The sequence below is a fragment of the Gorilla gorilla genome, chromosome 10 (genome assembly GCF_029281585.2).
Source record: "Gorilla gorilla gorilla isolate KB3781 chromosome 10, NHGRI_mGorGor1-v2.1_pri, whole genome shotgun sequence".
NCBI classification, from domain to species: domain Eukaryota; kingdom Metazoa; phylum Chordata; class Mammalia; order Primates; family Hominidae; genus Gorilla; species Gorilla gorilla.
Window position 1 is genome coordinate 100,486,017 of NC_073234.2, and position 17,464 is coordinate 100,503,480.

At 34.0% G+C, this 17,464-nt stretch overlaps 1 protein-coding gene across 4 annotated transcripts in view; it reads left to right on the top strand.

Annotated features, from left to right (window-relative positions):
- The window catches only part of LRRIQ1 (leucine rich repeats and IQ motif containing 1), a 226,345-nt gene that overhangs the window by 84,499 nt on the left and 124,382 nt on the right, over positions 1–17,464 (top strand). For all 4 annotated transcript variants that reach the window (XM_063694186.1, XM_063694187.1, XM_063694188.1 and 1 more), the window contains exons 15-17: positions 8,119–8,298; positions 10,511–10,960; positions 14,274–14,475. In XM_063694186.1, the coding sequence (XP_063550256.1) occupies positions 8,119–8,298; positions 10,511–10,960; positions 14,274–14,475 (832 nt within the window). The remainder of the gene's footprint in view (positions 1–8,118; positions 8,299–10,510; positions 10,961–14,273; positions 14,476–17,464) is intronic.

Here is a 17,464-nt window from a genome sequence, read left to right on the forward strand (position 1 = left end):
ATTACATTGTAATGTGTAAAGGCTTGACAAATTGCGTGTTTCTGCCCCCCTCCGCCAAGTTTTTCTATTGAACTCATTTAATTTTACATTACTGATTAGAAATGTTATTCCTGATAAATTGACAACTGGTGTTATTGCTAATTCACAGTAATTGTCAGTATCAGGAATTGTGAAACTACAGTACTCAGACTTCTAAAGTGCTATAGTATTTATCACATTCCCCAGGTTTCCTGAGAAACTGAACTCTAGGACATATTACTACAAGAAATGTCAACTGTTGATGTCAAATCATAAGGGTATCAGAAATTTCAATTATTCAAATGAGTTGTGTGTGTGTGTGTGTGTGTGTGTGTGTGTGTGTGTGTGTGTGTGAAAGGCCACCTAAATGTGTTTCTAGACCTTTCGTGCGCTGGGTATAGGACCCCCTCATCTGGAATAGAAGCAATCGATGTTTCCACTTACCTGTAGTGGCTCAAGTTCTGGGGCTATGCTTCTTTTACACTGGGTTTAAAGTACTCCTAATCTCCAAGTTTGGGATCCTCATTTTTAGGAGCTAGATCTTAAAGTGAAACTTCTCATACAAAAACAAGAGTATAATTACATCTAAAAGGCACTGCTTGGCAAGTAATACTATTTATAATGAAAATATCTGATGGGCTGTTTTTAGGTGGATTTTTTTTCCTAGTAACTATACGGGCCAAGCCTAGATGACAAATAAAAAATATTAGCTTTTCCCATGATTCAGAGCACGTCCTTTTAGGGCCATGAATTGTTTGTTAGTTGTTGAGCAAAAATGACATGAATTATCTTGGTGATCTGGTATCACTTTCCATCCAAACAGCTGCCACATTGCCAGTTTCAACAACCAGAAACAAAATTAATGTCTCAAATAATCTTTCAATGTATTTTTTATCATTTTGTTTGCATGAAGCATGAACACTTATTTTATTGACTAAAACATACTTGTGGGAAAATAAATTGACATGTTTTATTACAAATTTGTAAAAATAAATATTCACATTTTACTGCTTTTGTTGAGTTTATGTAATTTAGAGTTTTACAGAAAATATATAAGAATATGAAAGAAAATAAATAATATTTATAAGTATGAAAAATGATTTGGCTATAATTTCTATATTTAAATGAACTTTTCTGGACTAGAGTAATTCCCACTTTAGAATGTTGGCTGTCAAATTTCATTTACATCAGTTGGCCTATGCTTAATTTGAGAAATGCATTTATCTAAAGGGTTTTAAATCTGGAAATCTGTAAAATATGGATTTATTAATCAAAGGATCAACTCAAACTTTAAGCAGTGTATTCCAATGAACTTTACATAACCCCATGATACCAACAAAAGGATTAGTTATAAATTTTCCCAACTGGCTTCTTACTTTCATGTCTAGCCAGTGATAACAGGGACAATGCTGATGTACTAAAAAATCTCTTTTTAAAACTTAATCCATAGACTCAGTTTGAAATCTCCTTTGGGAATTTCTCTCATTCATTCATGATTAATAGAGCTTCTTAAGTGGTGGAATATTCACCAGGAAGTTTTCACCAAATGAAATATTGGTTCAGCCCTTGATTAGGAGGCGCCCAGCTGGAAAAACTAATGTGGAGATCTCACACTATTCTGATACTTCATTTCCAACATTCATCAACTTGTTATGACACTTTCTAATATATTCATCATAAACTCTTACAAGTCTGCATTTAGAACTTGAGGCCAATCCATGCACTGCTCTGTTATGCAGTTCTGAGGATTGTTCTTTAATAAGTAAATAACATGAAGAAAATGTTTAAAACACTAACTCCAATCTGGATACTGATTATATAAATCACAAATTTCAAGATATTGTTATAGTCTTAAATATCCAAGCAAACTAAATATCTACATTCAAAGGAATTCCAAATACTAAATCATTTGGAAACTTTTTATATAAACGTGATAAACATAACATCAAAGTATTCCTAACGTAAAAATTCAACCTCTCTTGATCCACATTCCCTAGAATTGTTCCCCATACCTGAAATATTGGATGTAATATTTATATCAGCATCTATGACCAAAATATAGTATTTCATGATAAAATCATTACTTTGTTCCTTGCTGATCTGGTATCAGTTTCCATCTGAACAACTTTTGTGTAGTAACAGTTGCAACAACTAGAAACAAACCTATACTTCCATATTATCTTTGAATGTATTTATTTTTATTGTTTGGAGTATAAAATATTTGTTTTATTAAATAAAATATGCTTATAGTAAAATATATTTATCTGTTCATTTTTCTGACAAAACAAATATTTATATTAGATTATTGTGTTAAAGTAGCTCTTCATTTTGTCATTAATTATTCTGCATAGAAGCCCAGTGTCTCTATGTATTTGAAATGTACTCTCTAAATTCAGAGCTCCAGGAATACTGTTCTAAGACACGGTCGTACTCTTTATGTAAAACAAGTGGAAATGTTAACCGGTGAACAAATTATTGTAGTATAACTGCAGCAGTGCCACAATATTTCTTATTGTACTTAGCAAAATTTTTGTTGTTGTTGTTTGTTTGTTTGTTTGAGACGGAGTCTCGCTCTGTCGCCCAGGCTGGAGTGCAGTGGCGCGATCTCGGCTCACTGCAAGCTCCGCCTCCCGGGTTCATGCCATTCTCCTGCCTCAGCCACCCGAGTAGCTGGGACTACAGGCGCCCACCACCACGCCTGGCTAATTGTACTTTTTTTTTAGTAGAGACGGGGTTTCATTGTGTTAGCCAGGCTGGTCTGGATCTCCTGACCTCATGATCCGCCCACCTCGGCCTCCCAAAGTGCTGGGATTACAGGAGTGAGCCACCAGGCACGGCCGGGTTCTTATTCTTTAGTGTGCATAAAGAAGGCTATATTTAAAAAATAAAGCTTACCCCAACCTATCAGCAGGGTTATTTCATACAATCAAAGACAGCAGTTTTCTTTTTTTCTTTCTTTTACTTTTATTTTAGGTTTTGGAGCAGATGTGAAGGTTTGTTACACAGGTAAACACATGTCATGGGGGTTTGTTGTAGATATTATTTCCTCACCCAGGTATGAAGCCCGGTACCCAATAGTTATCTTTTCTGTTCCTCTCCCTCCTCCCACACTCCTGGCTCAAGTAGACCCCAATGTCTGTTGTTTTCTTCTTTGTGTTCATAATTCTTATCATTTAGCTCCCACTTAAAAGTGAGAAAATGTAGTATTTTGTTTCTGCCTTAGTTTGCTAAGGATAATAGCCTCCAGCTCCATCCATGTTACCACAAAGGACATGATCTCGTTCTTTTTTTTTTTTTATGGCTGCATATATTCCATGGTGTATATGTACCACATTTTCTTTATCCAATCTGTCATTGATAGTCATTTAGGTTGATTCCATGTCTTTGCTATTGTGAGTAGTGCTGCAATGAACATTTGCGTGCATGTGGAAAGACTGCATTTTTCAAAGCATCCCAGGTACAACTGATACAGTAGTTCATAAACAGTCATTTCAGAAACACTGCCCTGCAGTGTTGGAGGCACACTATAAGGATCTAGCCTTGAATTTCTTTCTTGAGGGATATAGAGAGTGAATAAGAAGCAGTTTGTTAGACCTTGGGAATATCAGGTAGCAGCCTGAGTATTATCTTGCTTTGATGATGTCTCCTCATTCAGCCAAAATGAGACTTGAAAGATGGCTACTCAAAAGGGTCTCACAGGCATTATTGCACTTGCACTACCACTGTGGATCCAGGATCACTTTTCCCGGTGAAAAGTATGGAAGTTTCAACAGCTTACTGTTACTATTTAACTAGAAATTATTATAGTAGGAGAAGAAAAAATCTGCTTCACGTAACTCCAAAAAGATACAACTTAAAAAAGAAAATCTGCTTTATTAATTTTTCTTGTAAGATATATCTGTTTCAAAGACTAGAACATGACTTTGGCAGACCTCCTTTTTTCACATGCATTCACTCAAGTCCACTCTAGAGATCAAGGTGTCAGACAAAAATCTGCTTGGCATCCAAAAATTAGAATAAACTGTGGGTTATTCTCAAGAGCTATTTCCATCAAGTTGTTGAAGCTTTATGTTTAGTCTTCTAATTTAGGAAATTGAATCTTGAAAAAGGTCCTGCGACAGAATCAGAGTATCTTCTTTTTGATACTGGTTGAAGAGATGCATTCTTAACTGCCAGTACACTTTATTGTCACATCTTAAAAACATCATTAGTTCATACCTGGCATTTTATAATCATAACTAAGTAAGTTATTTTGGCATCACAGTCATGCCTTTAAGAAAACTTGACTGAGTAATTTTATGGAGATTTAGAATACAATGTAGCTTCATCAGTAATACAGTAAACAACTTGGTGACGTGGGTTATGGATAGCTGATTTCTTCATTTATTTTTTATTATTACCAGTTTTATTTTCAGAAAGTAACCTTTCTTTGTTTTGAAGAAAGCCCTGGTCAAAGATTATCCCTGGTGATTATCTCTGATTATCTCCTAACCCCTCTGATGAATAGCTGTTATCTTAATATAACATTCTGCCTTTGAACCATGTCTTAAAATTAATGCAACCAGAAACACGATGTATGTTATTTATTCCTTTGTGGCAAATAGGGTAGTTTATGATTTGGTAAACATTGGTAGCTTCAAAACTACTGAACAAGTTCAAAATATATGGACTCATATTTTCTTAACTTGATCAAACTATTTATTAGCAAAGCTTCAAGATTTTTATCTGCTTCATAATATGTAGATCATCTGATAATTACCTTGAAGAAACAAATCCAATTTATTTCCCTCTTCCCTTATTTAAATATTGATGAGAAAAAAAGTTTCAGTTTTCTTTCAGGGGCGGGAGCAGAGTGGGGGTTGGGAGCTATTTCTGCTCTCAGTACATGAAAAACTATGTGTTTTTTTTTGCTTTTATAGAGGAAAATGTATTTATCTATCTCTTGTAATTATTTTTTAATTTACTATTACTACCAAGACTACCAAGATTATAACTATACGGAGATACATTATTACTTTGGTTGGCGCTAGGCATTTTTGCCTTCATGGGCCACTTCTTTTGTAATACATATACATATGCTAAAATTATATTTCACAACTGTTTGTATAAATGAATATTTCATCTCAGACTATACAATCTAGGTAGAGATCTGCCTGAAGTTTTATTTCTTAAATCTTAACATTTTAATAATCTCGCTTTGTTATTCTTCATTTACTGTTTAGGAATTGTTACTTTCTTTTTTTAATTAATAAAATTTATTTTTAGAGTAGTCATAGGTTAACAGCAAAACTGAGCAGAAAGTACAGAGTTCCCACATACCTCAACCCCATACGTGCACAACATTTCCTGCTATCAAAATGCTGCACCAGAGAGGTATATTTGTCACCATCAATGAGTCTACATTGACATTGTCACTCAATGTCCATAGTTTACATTAGGGTTCACTCTTGGTGTTTCATAATCTATAAGTTTTGACAAATGTATAATTACATGTATCCACTATTGTAGTATGATAAACTATAGTTTCACTGCCCTAAAATCTGTGCTTTGCCTATTCATCTCTGCCTCCCACCAACCCATGACAACTAGCGATCTTACTGTCTAAATAGTTTTGCCTTTTCTAGAATGTCATTAAATTGGAACAATATAGTATGTGAAATTTTTCATATTGACTTCTTTCACTTAATAATATGCACTTAACTTTTCTCCACCTCTTTTCATGGCTTCCTAGTTCACTTCATTTTAGCACTGAATAATATCCTATTTTCTAGTTGTAGCACAGTTTATTATCCACTCACCTACTGAATGACATCTTGGTTGCTTCCAAGTTTTGGCAATTATGAATAAAGCTGCTATAAACATCTGTTTACAGATTTTTGTGTGAATATAAATTTTCAATTCATTTGAATAAATGCCAAGGAATATTATTGCTGGGTCATTTGGTGAGATTTAATTTAGTTTTATAGGAAATTGTCAAATTGTCTTCCAAAGTGGCTGTACCATTTTGCATTCCCACCAGCAATGAATGTGAGTTTCTCTTGCTCTATATCTTCACCAGCAGTTGGTATTGTCAGTATTTCTGGGTTTTGGTTATTCTAATAGGTACGTAGTGGTATCACATTGTCTCATTGTTATTTTAATTTTCAATTTTCTAATGAATATCATGTCGAACATCTTCTTATATGCTGGCTTGTCATCTGTATATATTCTTTAGTAAGGTGTCTGTTGAGGTTTCTTGCCTATTTTTAAATTAGTTTGTGCATTTTCTGATTGTTGACTTTTGTTCTTTGATATATTGGATAACAGTTCTTAAACAGATATATCTTTTGAAATGTTTTCTCCCAGTCTGTGGCTTGTCTTCTCATTCTCTTGAGATTGTCTTTCATACAGTAGAAAATTTTAATTTTAATGAAATCAAATGTATTTTTTCTTTCCTTGATTTATACCTTTGGTGATTTTTGAACTCTCCTTCCTACACACTGACATACCTTTGGCATTTTATCTAAAAAATCACCATCATACCTAAGGTCATCTAGATTTTCTCCTATATTATATTCTAGGAGTTTTAACATTCTGTATTTTACATTTAGGTCTTTGATTCCTTCTGAGATAATATTTTGTGAAGGGTGTAGTCTGTCTAGCTTCATGCTTACTCATGTGGATTTTGAGTTGTCCCAGGATCATTTGTTGAAAAGACTATCTTAGCTCTATTGTACTGGTGTTGCTCCTTTGCCAAAGATCAGTTCGCTATATTTGTGTGGGTCTATTTCTGGACTTTCTATTCTGTTCCTTTGATCTGTCTATTCTTTCACCAATACCATACTGTCTTTACTACTATAGCTTCATATTAAGTCTTGAAATCAGTTAGTGTCAGTCTTCTAACTGTTGTTTTCCTTCAATATTGAGTTGGCTATTTTGGATCTTTTACCTCTCTATATAAACTTTAGAAACACTTTGTTGATATCCACAAAATACCTTGCTATAATTTTGATTGGCATTGAGTTTAATCTATAGATCAATAAGGGAATAACTTACATCTGGACAATATTGAGTCTTCCTATCCATGAACCCCCCATTGGGATATCTCTTGATTTATTTAGTTCATCTTGGATATCTTTCATTAGAGTTGTATAGTTTCCCCATAGGAACTATTAGTTTTTAATTAGGGGATTAACTTTATTGAAGGAGTTCACTTTTCCCCTGTAACTATCAGCAGCCTGGTGAAAAGAGACCTACACTCTCCTTGAGAAGGGTTTCGGCTAGTAGTTCTAAATGGCTGAGCTTGATGGAAAGCTCTTGCTGTCTGACCTGGCTTTTTCACAGCATTAGTTTTTGGTTTTTTGTTTGTTTGTTTGTTTGTTGTTTTTTTGTTTGTTTGTTTTTGTTTTTTGAGATGGAGCCTCGCTCTGTCACCAGGCTGGAGAACAGTGGCACGATCTTGGGTCACTGCAACCTCCACCTCCCCGGTTCAAGTGATTCTCCTGCCTCAGCCTCCCAGCTAACTGGGATTACAGGTGCGCACCACCAAAAATTGATATAGACTTTTGCAAATACCTTGAAGATTTTTACCTTTATAATCCTTAGCAAGATTCAGGAGAAAATATAATTTTAGATGTTCCAGATCATGATAAACAGGGTAATATCCTACCTCTTTTGTTTTAGTCCTACTCTGAGTATATTTTACTGAGAGAAACAGAATATACCTCTATTTCTGAAATAAAAGACAACTTTTGGTAAGATTATTATAGTTATCTTCTGTTTAAAAGTTTATCTAATATTATTATTCTTTTCATAATGCATGTTTTTACACTCCAAATTCCAGCCTGAGTTTCCAAGTTTCAATCTTTCATTTGTGTTTTAGAAGAAAAAGGTTAAAGAACTAACTCTAAAACTTACTTTGTATATGACCTGATGCCATACTTTTTAAAGAAATGTAACAACAACAACAACAAAATCTAACTCTATCATTTTCCCTACAGTCACATTTTCTGAGATATATATCCTATGCTTGTATTATTTAAATGATCAGTATATGGTTATTTAGATATATACTCTCCTTATCAAGATCAGGATTATTAACTTTTTTGTTGTTTTCAATAGGGATTCTCTACTTAAAGTGTTGCCTGCTCTGAGAATCCTTAATGGCAATATACTAAACTCTAATTCAGAAAGCCGCTCTGAAGAACACAATCAACTGGGATCAGCAGGTTTCCTGGCGCTTTGTCAGTCTCAGATTCGAGAATTCAACTTGCTAATTGAAAATTATATAACTGGAAAAGGGTAAGATTGTGATCTTCCCATTGATGTATTTAGAATCAATAATGTAATTTATAAATGTGATTTTAAAGTATTCTGATTAACACAATTATACTTTTTTGGATTAGAACAGTGTGTTTTGGGGATATTCTACCTTTAAAAACTTTGGGCATCATGTTTTTATTCTTGAAATATATTAATATGTATTTTGAACATAATTTCAAATATTTAAATGCTACAATATTAGATAAAGAAAATGAAAGCATGTGGATAGCATGAAGACAAGAGGCAAAAATTCATAAGTATTCAGTCATAATTTTATTCAATAATTATTGTAGGCAAGACTATTTATCCCCAAATAATTCACAAATTAACATAAGAGAAAATTGGGTAAACACCTAGAATAGAGTGAGGTTAAGTTTTATAACACATGTAATTTATATTACATATTAAAATAGTGTACATATACTTACGTATCAAGGTATCATGGGAGCACAGTAGAAAAAAGCAGTCAGCACTTGCACCCATTTAGACTACAGAAGTTGACAGTAATCAGAATCAAATTTTGAAGAAAGAAAACTTCCTATTCCCCACCTCGAATTCTGAATGCATTATAATTGATATTTCTAAAACTGTACTTTTTAATTTGCATTATGTCAGGAAATGTAAATTATAAACAAAGATGATTTTGTATTGTTTCACTTACAATGACTCTTCATTGCAATTGGAAAAATAACATGCACTTCCAAATGTCTAAATTTTCCTACTAAATTATATTCTTAAGGTTTTGCTACTGATACTTTTATATATGCTTGTCCTATGTAAAAGTTCGTTTTCTGTGTAAATATTTTTGAACATAGTCTATTTTGATTAAAAAGAAATCTCACATCATTAAAAATTATTTCAATTGTTATAAGTAATGTTTAATGTAGCAAATACTACGATTATTTACATTTGTCTTTATGCAAATCTAAAATAATATTTACTTGTATATATGTGGTAATATACAATTTTGTATGTAAAGGTGACTCTTGACATTCCCTTGAAGTCCAAATTTCAACATGAGATTTTAAATGTAGTCCTTTGGACTATTTATTTTATTGCAACTTAAGTTTTATTTTAGCATTGAAAATGGAAAGACTATAGGAAGAAGAAAATTCTAATTTTATAATATGTAAAACAGACTATATTTTATATGTTGAATGCATAAGTGGTGGTGAGTTCAACAAGTAACCATAAACACTTAATATTCTAATATTGAACCTTTTTTTTGCATTATTAGCCAATGAAATGAATGAAATACAAAATATAAAATATATATTGGATGAGCCTATGCTAATGTCTAAAATTACCTTTGTGAGCATAGGAGCTATCAAATTGTCTCTACATTTTTGGAAATAATTGTAACTTTCATTTTGTTTGATGTGATTAACATTTTATTTTTTATATACTGTATTTTTTCAGAAAAAAATTAGGCAGCTTGTGGCAATACATTAAATATAGCCAGAAAATATAAGTTAGAAATAAGCAAAAATTTTTAGACATGAAATAAAAATAAAGGAAGACAAAATGTAGCCAAGAATAAGGCTCATACAAGTGAAAAGTCCTTTACATTTCTTATTGAGAACTTCAAATCCAGCCAACATTAAAATTTGATTAATTATACAAGTTATAAAATTCAAAAGCTAGAAATCCAATCGTTGTTCAAGAGAATCTTAGGCATTAATGTCTTAAAGTACTTGAATTCTCTTTGCAATAGATTATTATTTTTCCAGAGATAAATCGGAATAAAAATTTTCCCATAATGTAAGTTCTTTGTTTAAAAGTCCAATACAAATATTTTGCGTGGCAAAAGTCAATGTAGAAAGCACTTTTAACTTGATTTCATAAATAACTTCTCCAAATTTAGTCAGCCATGATTTCTCATGTTTATGGTAATAAAAGCATGAATTTTTCTCATTCATTTATACCAAAAATACCTAGAATAAAAATGGTCCTAAAACTTCCAGACATTTTGTCTGGACTGATGGATCTAAATTAACTAAACAAATGTTTTCAAATTTTGTTATAAACGAGATCAATTTTTATATAAACAACTAGAAATAATCTATAATGAATGTTGTACTGAAGTGTAATATTCATTTGAGGCCATACGGTGAAATTTTCAAAACTTGCACAAGTTTTAATATTTGCTGGTACTGTTCTTATTAAATGTTCTCATCATTTATTTGTTCAGAGATGTATTTACCTTGGATACTGCAGAAAATCTCTGTCATTATTTTAAGAAATTGATGATACTTAGTACTGAATACCGACATGCACACGAACGAGGGGATGTAAGTATCACCAAGAAAGATGAAACAGAAGCCCAGAAAAATCATTTGGCCCCTACAAACAGTGACAGCACTCTGCAAAATGGAGTCTTCTACTCTTGTGCACATGAAGGTAATCCAGACTCACCAGATATTCCTGAGAAATGGATGGACTCTGTCTCCAGCCACTCCCCATTAAGCAAATCCTCCACATGTGAAAATATGGAAGGAAGACATCAGGAAATATTAGTGTGTCAGAAGAGAGAAGACAGCAAGGCAAGCAGTATTCCCACCATAAGAATCCCATTTGAGGAAGTAGTAATGACAAATTCTTTGCTGAGGAATCACCAAAATATTGAGCCTAGTGAAAAAATGTAAGATATATAAATAGTGTTTCTTTTATAGATGTATGTTTACTACTTTTGATGGATGATATTAGTCAATGGTACCTAGTAATTTGCTGAAGGATTCAAATCACAATCATATTTCATACCGATTCCATTATGTTTTCGTGAGGTGCATTATGTTTTCATGAGGTGCACAAATCATTAATTATAGTGCATATTAATTTGATTAAATTCTCATTTAATTTATAGTAGTATTTAAATGAGTAAATGTGAGTTTTTTTCTGCCTTGTAATTTCTAAATAATTAATATGTTTTAAGGAGAAATAAAATATCACACTCTAAAAATAATAAAAACATTTTCTGAGTAATCAAGTATTTTCATTTTTTAAAAATATACCTTTGCAGGCCGGGCGCAGTGGCTCACGCCTGTAATCCCAGCACTTTGGGAGGCCGAGGCGGGCGGATCACGAGGTCAGGAGATCGAGACCATCCTGGCTAACACGGTGAAACCCCGTCTCTACTAAAAAATACAAAAAATTAGCCGGGCGTTGTGGCGGGCGCCTGTAGTCCCAGCTACTCGGGAGGCTGAGGCAGGAGAATGGCGTGAACCCGGGAGGCGGAGGTTGCAGTGAGCTGAGATCACACCACTGCACTCCAGCCAGGGTGACAGAACGAGACTCCATCTCAAAAATAAATAAATAAACAAAATAAAAATATATATATACCTTTGCACAAGCCATTTATTTGCCCATTGATTTAATAAACATTTAAAGAGCATCTTTGCACGTATTTGAATGTATGTGCTATAGTTTTTTGGCATTAATAGATCATAAGGTGGGGCAATATTCTGTATGATTAATCGAGTAAACCCCCTTATAACCATTAAATAATTTTAGAAAGCTAATGACTATTGAACCAGCAAGGATTAGGTTTTACTTTGGCCTGTCAATTTCTTCTTGTTCTTTTTACTTTTGGCCTCAGAGTCAAGCTAAGAAAAGAAAAATTGCTCAGATTTATCTTCTCTTATAAATTACTGGTGCTGAGCAGTGCAAATATCAGAATATCACAGTAACTAGCAAATCTTGCTTTTCCCAGTCTTCCTTTTTTCAAAAGTTGTCAGGGTAAAGAGTAATTTTTATTACTCTGGGAGCTAGGTTAAGTAATTTGATATGCTGAAACTAACTTATGTTTCCTAATGTAAATTTTTAATATTTCTCAAAAGTGGCTTTAATATTTTCTGATTCATGTTTTATCAGTTTATTTAATTGGTTGCCTTTGCTCCAAACACTTCAAATGTTGCCTATTGAAATTTCATATAAACAATATTTTTAACTTCTTAATCCTAAATAAAATAGCCAAATGATGATAGTAAGTAAGGAAGAAGAACTGAAAATATAGATAAACTAAAGACCCAAAGAATAAACGGGAAAGAAAATGTATACCCATTGCTGAATCTTAACATTCAGTGATTCAGGAGATTCACTGCCAATTGTATAAGAGTTTCCTAAGAATTATTTACATGTGCTCTTATTCTAAAGACACTTTTGACATTATAATTTTGCCAAAAATATGATGATCATGATGATGATCATGGAGTTGTTTTTCTTAACCTGTAGTGCACCCTACATTCAGGAAACCATAAAGTCAGCTTCTTTATCTGCTTTCAGTGTAGTGAAAAGCAGTCCATATGTTAGTGTCACTGAAGAAAATACCCCTCATCTACCTTCTGTTTTTGTTTTCCCTGGGGAATTTTGATGATATTAGGCTGAGGAATTCATGCAATCAATGACTTTACAAGAAATTCACAGTTACAGTTCGTGAAACTTGCATGTGTCTATAAAGAAATATAAGATACTGTCTCAGGTTTGATGTGTTTTCCCATAAGCCTTCTAATTTTTACTGGTTACATATTACAAATGTGTTTTCTGATTCTTTTATCACCCAAAGTGCCTATTAAAGGTGCTTTGAAATCCCCTAATCCATTTTTGTTCAAAAGATGACGTAATGAATGGATGATTGAATGAATAAATGTGAATTACATTTATATCAAAATTTACAAAGTTCTGTTTACCCTAGGAGGAGGAAATGATTTGTTGGAACATGAATATTTTTTTCAAAGTACTGGAAATTCAAATAGCTTATCTTAGACCATATATTTTAGCCTTTAACTTCAATATTCTATTCGTAGTAAAACAGATTGGAGCCTTCTACTGGCCTTACATAAAATGGGGATGATGATGTTAACAATGATGATGATAGTAATACCGATAATAAGCCAAAACAGCAATAGAAAATGGCTTCGTAATTCCTTTCTAATTTCCCAGAAATGTATTACTATGAGAAAAAAAATGTGTGGTCATATCTAGTAGAGTTTATCACTTCATTCCACTTTGCCTTAAACTAAATTATATGAGGAATGGAGAAGTTTCATTGGATTTGGCAATTATAAAATTATTGAAAACTATTTCAAGGGAGCATTAGGAAATGGAGATAGGCCAAGAATTACTAATCTTTTTAAGCCAATGTCAGGAATTTGAAAAGAGAGTAAGAGAGAATAGTCAGCACTTTGACTACACTCTTTACCTTGATAATATTCCTCTAATAATCTATGTTGGGAAAGTAAAACATTTCTGATTAGTAACAGTTAAATTACTAAACACACTGACAATCCACTTTTATAATCAATGTACATTTTAAATCACATTTTGCTAATGTTGCTGGTTAACTTAAGGAGATATGGAAAACACATAACATTGATCCATTCAGTGCCTGAAATTGGCAAGTAGATGTGGACCAGAAAAATGTTAAGTATTTACTACTGAGTCTGTAAGAGTGTAATTTAACTGTTTGTGGGCAGAGAAGAAAGTGAAGCTCCTAAGCACCTGATAGGGTCCTTCCTCTTACAGTAAAGGAAGCCTCCTTCCTCTTACATTCGAAGGTAATTTCTCCACAAGGAATAGGATTTTACCCCCTCTTGCCAAGTAAACATTGGCTCCTACATTCGTCCTCTCTCTTCTGCCTCACCACTTTTTCCCCTTCTCTCTGGACAAATATCCCCAGAATGATACAAGATCTCTATAAATCTCCCTCCTTAAAAGAAACAAATGAAACTCCCTTTTACCCACATACCCAACTACTGGCCCATTTCTTTTCTTCAGATTGGAAGGTTTTCTTACTATTTTTACTTCTATGACAATGGTTAAACAAAAGAAGTGGTCTTATTTTTAAATAATACTTTATGTGTTCTTTGTTTAAAATATTGTTTAGGAGGACCTTTTATCTACAACTCTGTATTTACAGATAATAAAAAAGTGTGTGTTTTTTTTTCTCCTCTTAATAGTATGGCAGCTGTGGTAATCCAGTCATACTGGCGTGGTTACCTCATGCGCAGACAGATTCATTTCTCCACAAGGCTACATACTGCTGCAACAGAAGGCCTGCCAAATTCTTCCATCAAGAATCAGACTATTTTAAAGAAAGGAAAAAGAGAAAATATTGTGAATATCCGAAAACAGAGGGAGAAGGCTGCTATTCTTATTCAGGTTAATTTCAATCTTTTGGTAACATAGTTACAAAAGATATATTAGTTGTCTTTCATGGTTTATTCTGTATTAAAAATAACCTCCAAATCTCAGTGATTACAGTTATGTAGATTTATTTCTTATTCAAGTGACATGTTGGCTGCAGGTTAGCTGCGGGTTGGCTGTGGCTCTGCTTGATATCTGGATTGAAGGAATAAGCCTTAAATACAAAATACCATTGCATGACTGAGGGTCAAGCTGGACCACACAACCATATTTAAAACTTCTCATCAAGGCAGGATGTGGTGGCTCAGGCCTGTAATACCAGCACTTTGGGAGGTAAAGGCAGGAGGATTGCTTGAAGCCAGGAGTTCGAGATCAGCCTGGCCCAGAAAGCGAGACTCCATATCTACAAAAAATACAAAAATTAGGTGGGTGTGGTGATGCACACCTGTAGTCCTAGCTACTTGGGAGGCTGAGGCAGGAGGATTGCTTGAGCTCAGAAGTGTGAGGTTGCAGTGAGCTATGATCATACCACTGCACACTAGCCTGGATATAGAGTGAGACCTTGTCTCAAAAAACAACAACAACTTCTCATCAAGTATGTCATTTGTCACATCTGCTAACATTTGATTAGCCAAAGCAGGTCTTGCTTGGCCGTGATAGCTATTTCTATATGTTTGAAAATCTACCAAAATAATTGTTAAAGTTTTTCAAATACTTTCATTTAAAAATTTAGAAAGCAAATAATTAATAGACTTGACTCAATCTCACCAAGACCAGGGTTTTCTTTTTAAGCAGTATAAAACATTACCATTTATTTTTGTAACTCAGAAGTCCGAGCACAACATGGATGGATTTTCTGCTCAGTGTCTCACCAGTCTGATATCAAAGTGTTGACTGGGGCCTTAGATCTCATCTGGGGCTTGGGTCCTCTTCCAATCCAACTTGTTGCTAGAAGAACTCATTTGCTCACAGCTGTAAGACTGAGGTTCCCAGTTTCATTCTTTCTGTTGTCCAGGAACTTCTCTCAACTCTTAGATGCCACTGGCGGTACCTTACCAATTGGTCCCCACAGGCAGTTCACAAAGTATATTCCAAGACCAGATTTTAAAACGAAATTCATGTTGATCACACTCATTTTTAAAAATTTATTTACTCATCAAATTTTTTTAGAAGGTACAACTTGTCAGGAATTGTTCTAGGCTCAGGAAATAAAACTTAAAATCAACAAGATTCCTACCTTCATGGAATTTATATCCTGGTGGAGGATGCAGATATAAACTAAATAAAATAAGATCTGTAGAAATTCATGTTAAATGATAGTAATTAAACAAAATTTAGCATTTCCCTTTATTCATTCAGCAAATATTTCTTGCTACAAAAATTTTTGTAACTTACGTTCTGTTGGAATATGCAGTTCATAAATATGTTAGCTATGAGAAATATTGTGGGTGAAAATATAAAGCAGGAAAAGTGGGATGGGAGTATCAAAGAAAAGTTTATCAATTTAGATAGGATGGATGTGTAAGACCAGGAAATGTGACATTGGAGAGAGACTTAGCCATTCGATATCTGTGGGAAGAATATTCGAGGCAAAGGAACATCAGATTCTAAGGCCATGATTTAGTAGCCTACTCACAGTGTTTAGGAATTAGCAAGAGGCCAGTGTGACTAGAGAGTGATGAAAAGGAGCAAAGTAGGATTTAAAAGTCAAAGGTCTTATATGATATGGAAAGACATTGGTGGAATTTGAACAGTGGATTGACGTGGTCGAGTTTACTCTCTGTCACAATTATACTGTAAGAGGACAGAGGCAGAAAAAGCCAAATCAGTTAGCATCCTATTACAGTAAACCAGGCAAGAGATAACGTCGGCACGGACCCGAGTATCAGCAGCGGAGGTGGTAAGAATATCACATTCCAGAATATATGTTGATTTTATCTTGAGAGTAAATACATGAGAGATAGGAATCAGGAAGGTCTCCAAGGTATTTAGGAAGAGCAACTGGAGAAATGGCCTTAAAATTCAGAAAAAAAGAAATTACCCTTCCTCTCAAGTTCTCAGCTCTTAATATTAAAGACATAGCTTTCAAGAGAAACACCTTTGCTGAGTTGCTAATCAAGGTATCCAGTATTTCCGTTTAGTTAATTTGTCTATACTGTACTCCTCCTGAGAACAGTGCATAGGCAAAGCTGTTTTTGTTACCTGATAGAAGTGGGAGTGAGGAGACAGCAATTGATTCAAGGAAACTCTGAGAAAAAATAAAAAGAAACTTCACTTACTATCTCCAAATGTTATTTTGCTACCTAAGGAATGTAGACGCCATGCATCCAAACTCCCACCTGTCATCGGTGGATGAACAATACATTTTTCAGCATTGACAGTAAACAACTATTCAACTTTTGCTTCATTCCTCTCACTAAAGAGAAGGTTCATTACCTTATGAAGTAGTCTAGTTGTGACTGATACCTCTGTTGTGAGTTCTTTGGTTGAGCTTCTTTGTATCAGTAACAAAAGGAAGCATCATTCAGTCTTTCTTTGTAACTTAATGTAAGCCTCTTTTGTACATCCTATTACTTCAAATCATTGAAGTGAACTCCATTTTCACATCTGTTGGGAACAATCATCTAGCTTCTTAAATGACTCATCCTAAAATATGAATTTTAGACTGCCTAAACATTCTGAGGGAGTACAGTGTGATATAGCAGAAACAACCGGGGCTTAAGAAGGATCAAAATGAAAGGTTTTGTGAAGGATGTGCCAGAGACTGCTCTCTGTTCACCAAAACCACATTCTTCTCTTCTTCCTGGCATAGAGCCAGACTAGATTTCCAAGCTTTCCTTGCAATTGAGCTCTCAGAGTTCTCGTCATTAGAACGTGAATGATAGGCCGGGCGCAGTGGCTCATGCCTGCGATCCCAACACTTTGAGAGGCCAAGGTGGGTGGATCACTTGAGGTCCAGAGTTCGAGACCAGTCTGGCCAACGTGGTGAAACCTTCATCTCTAC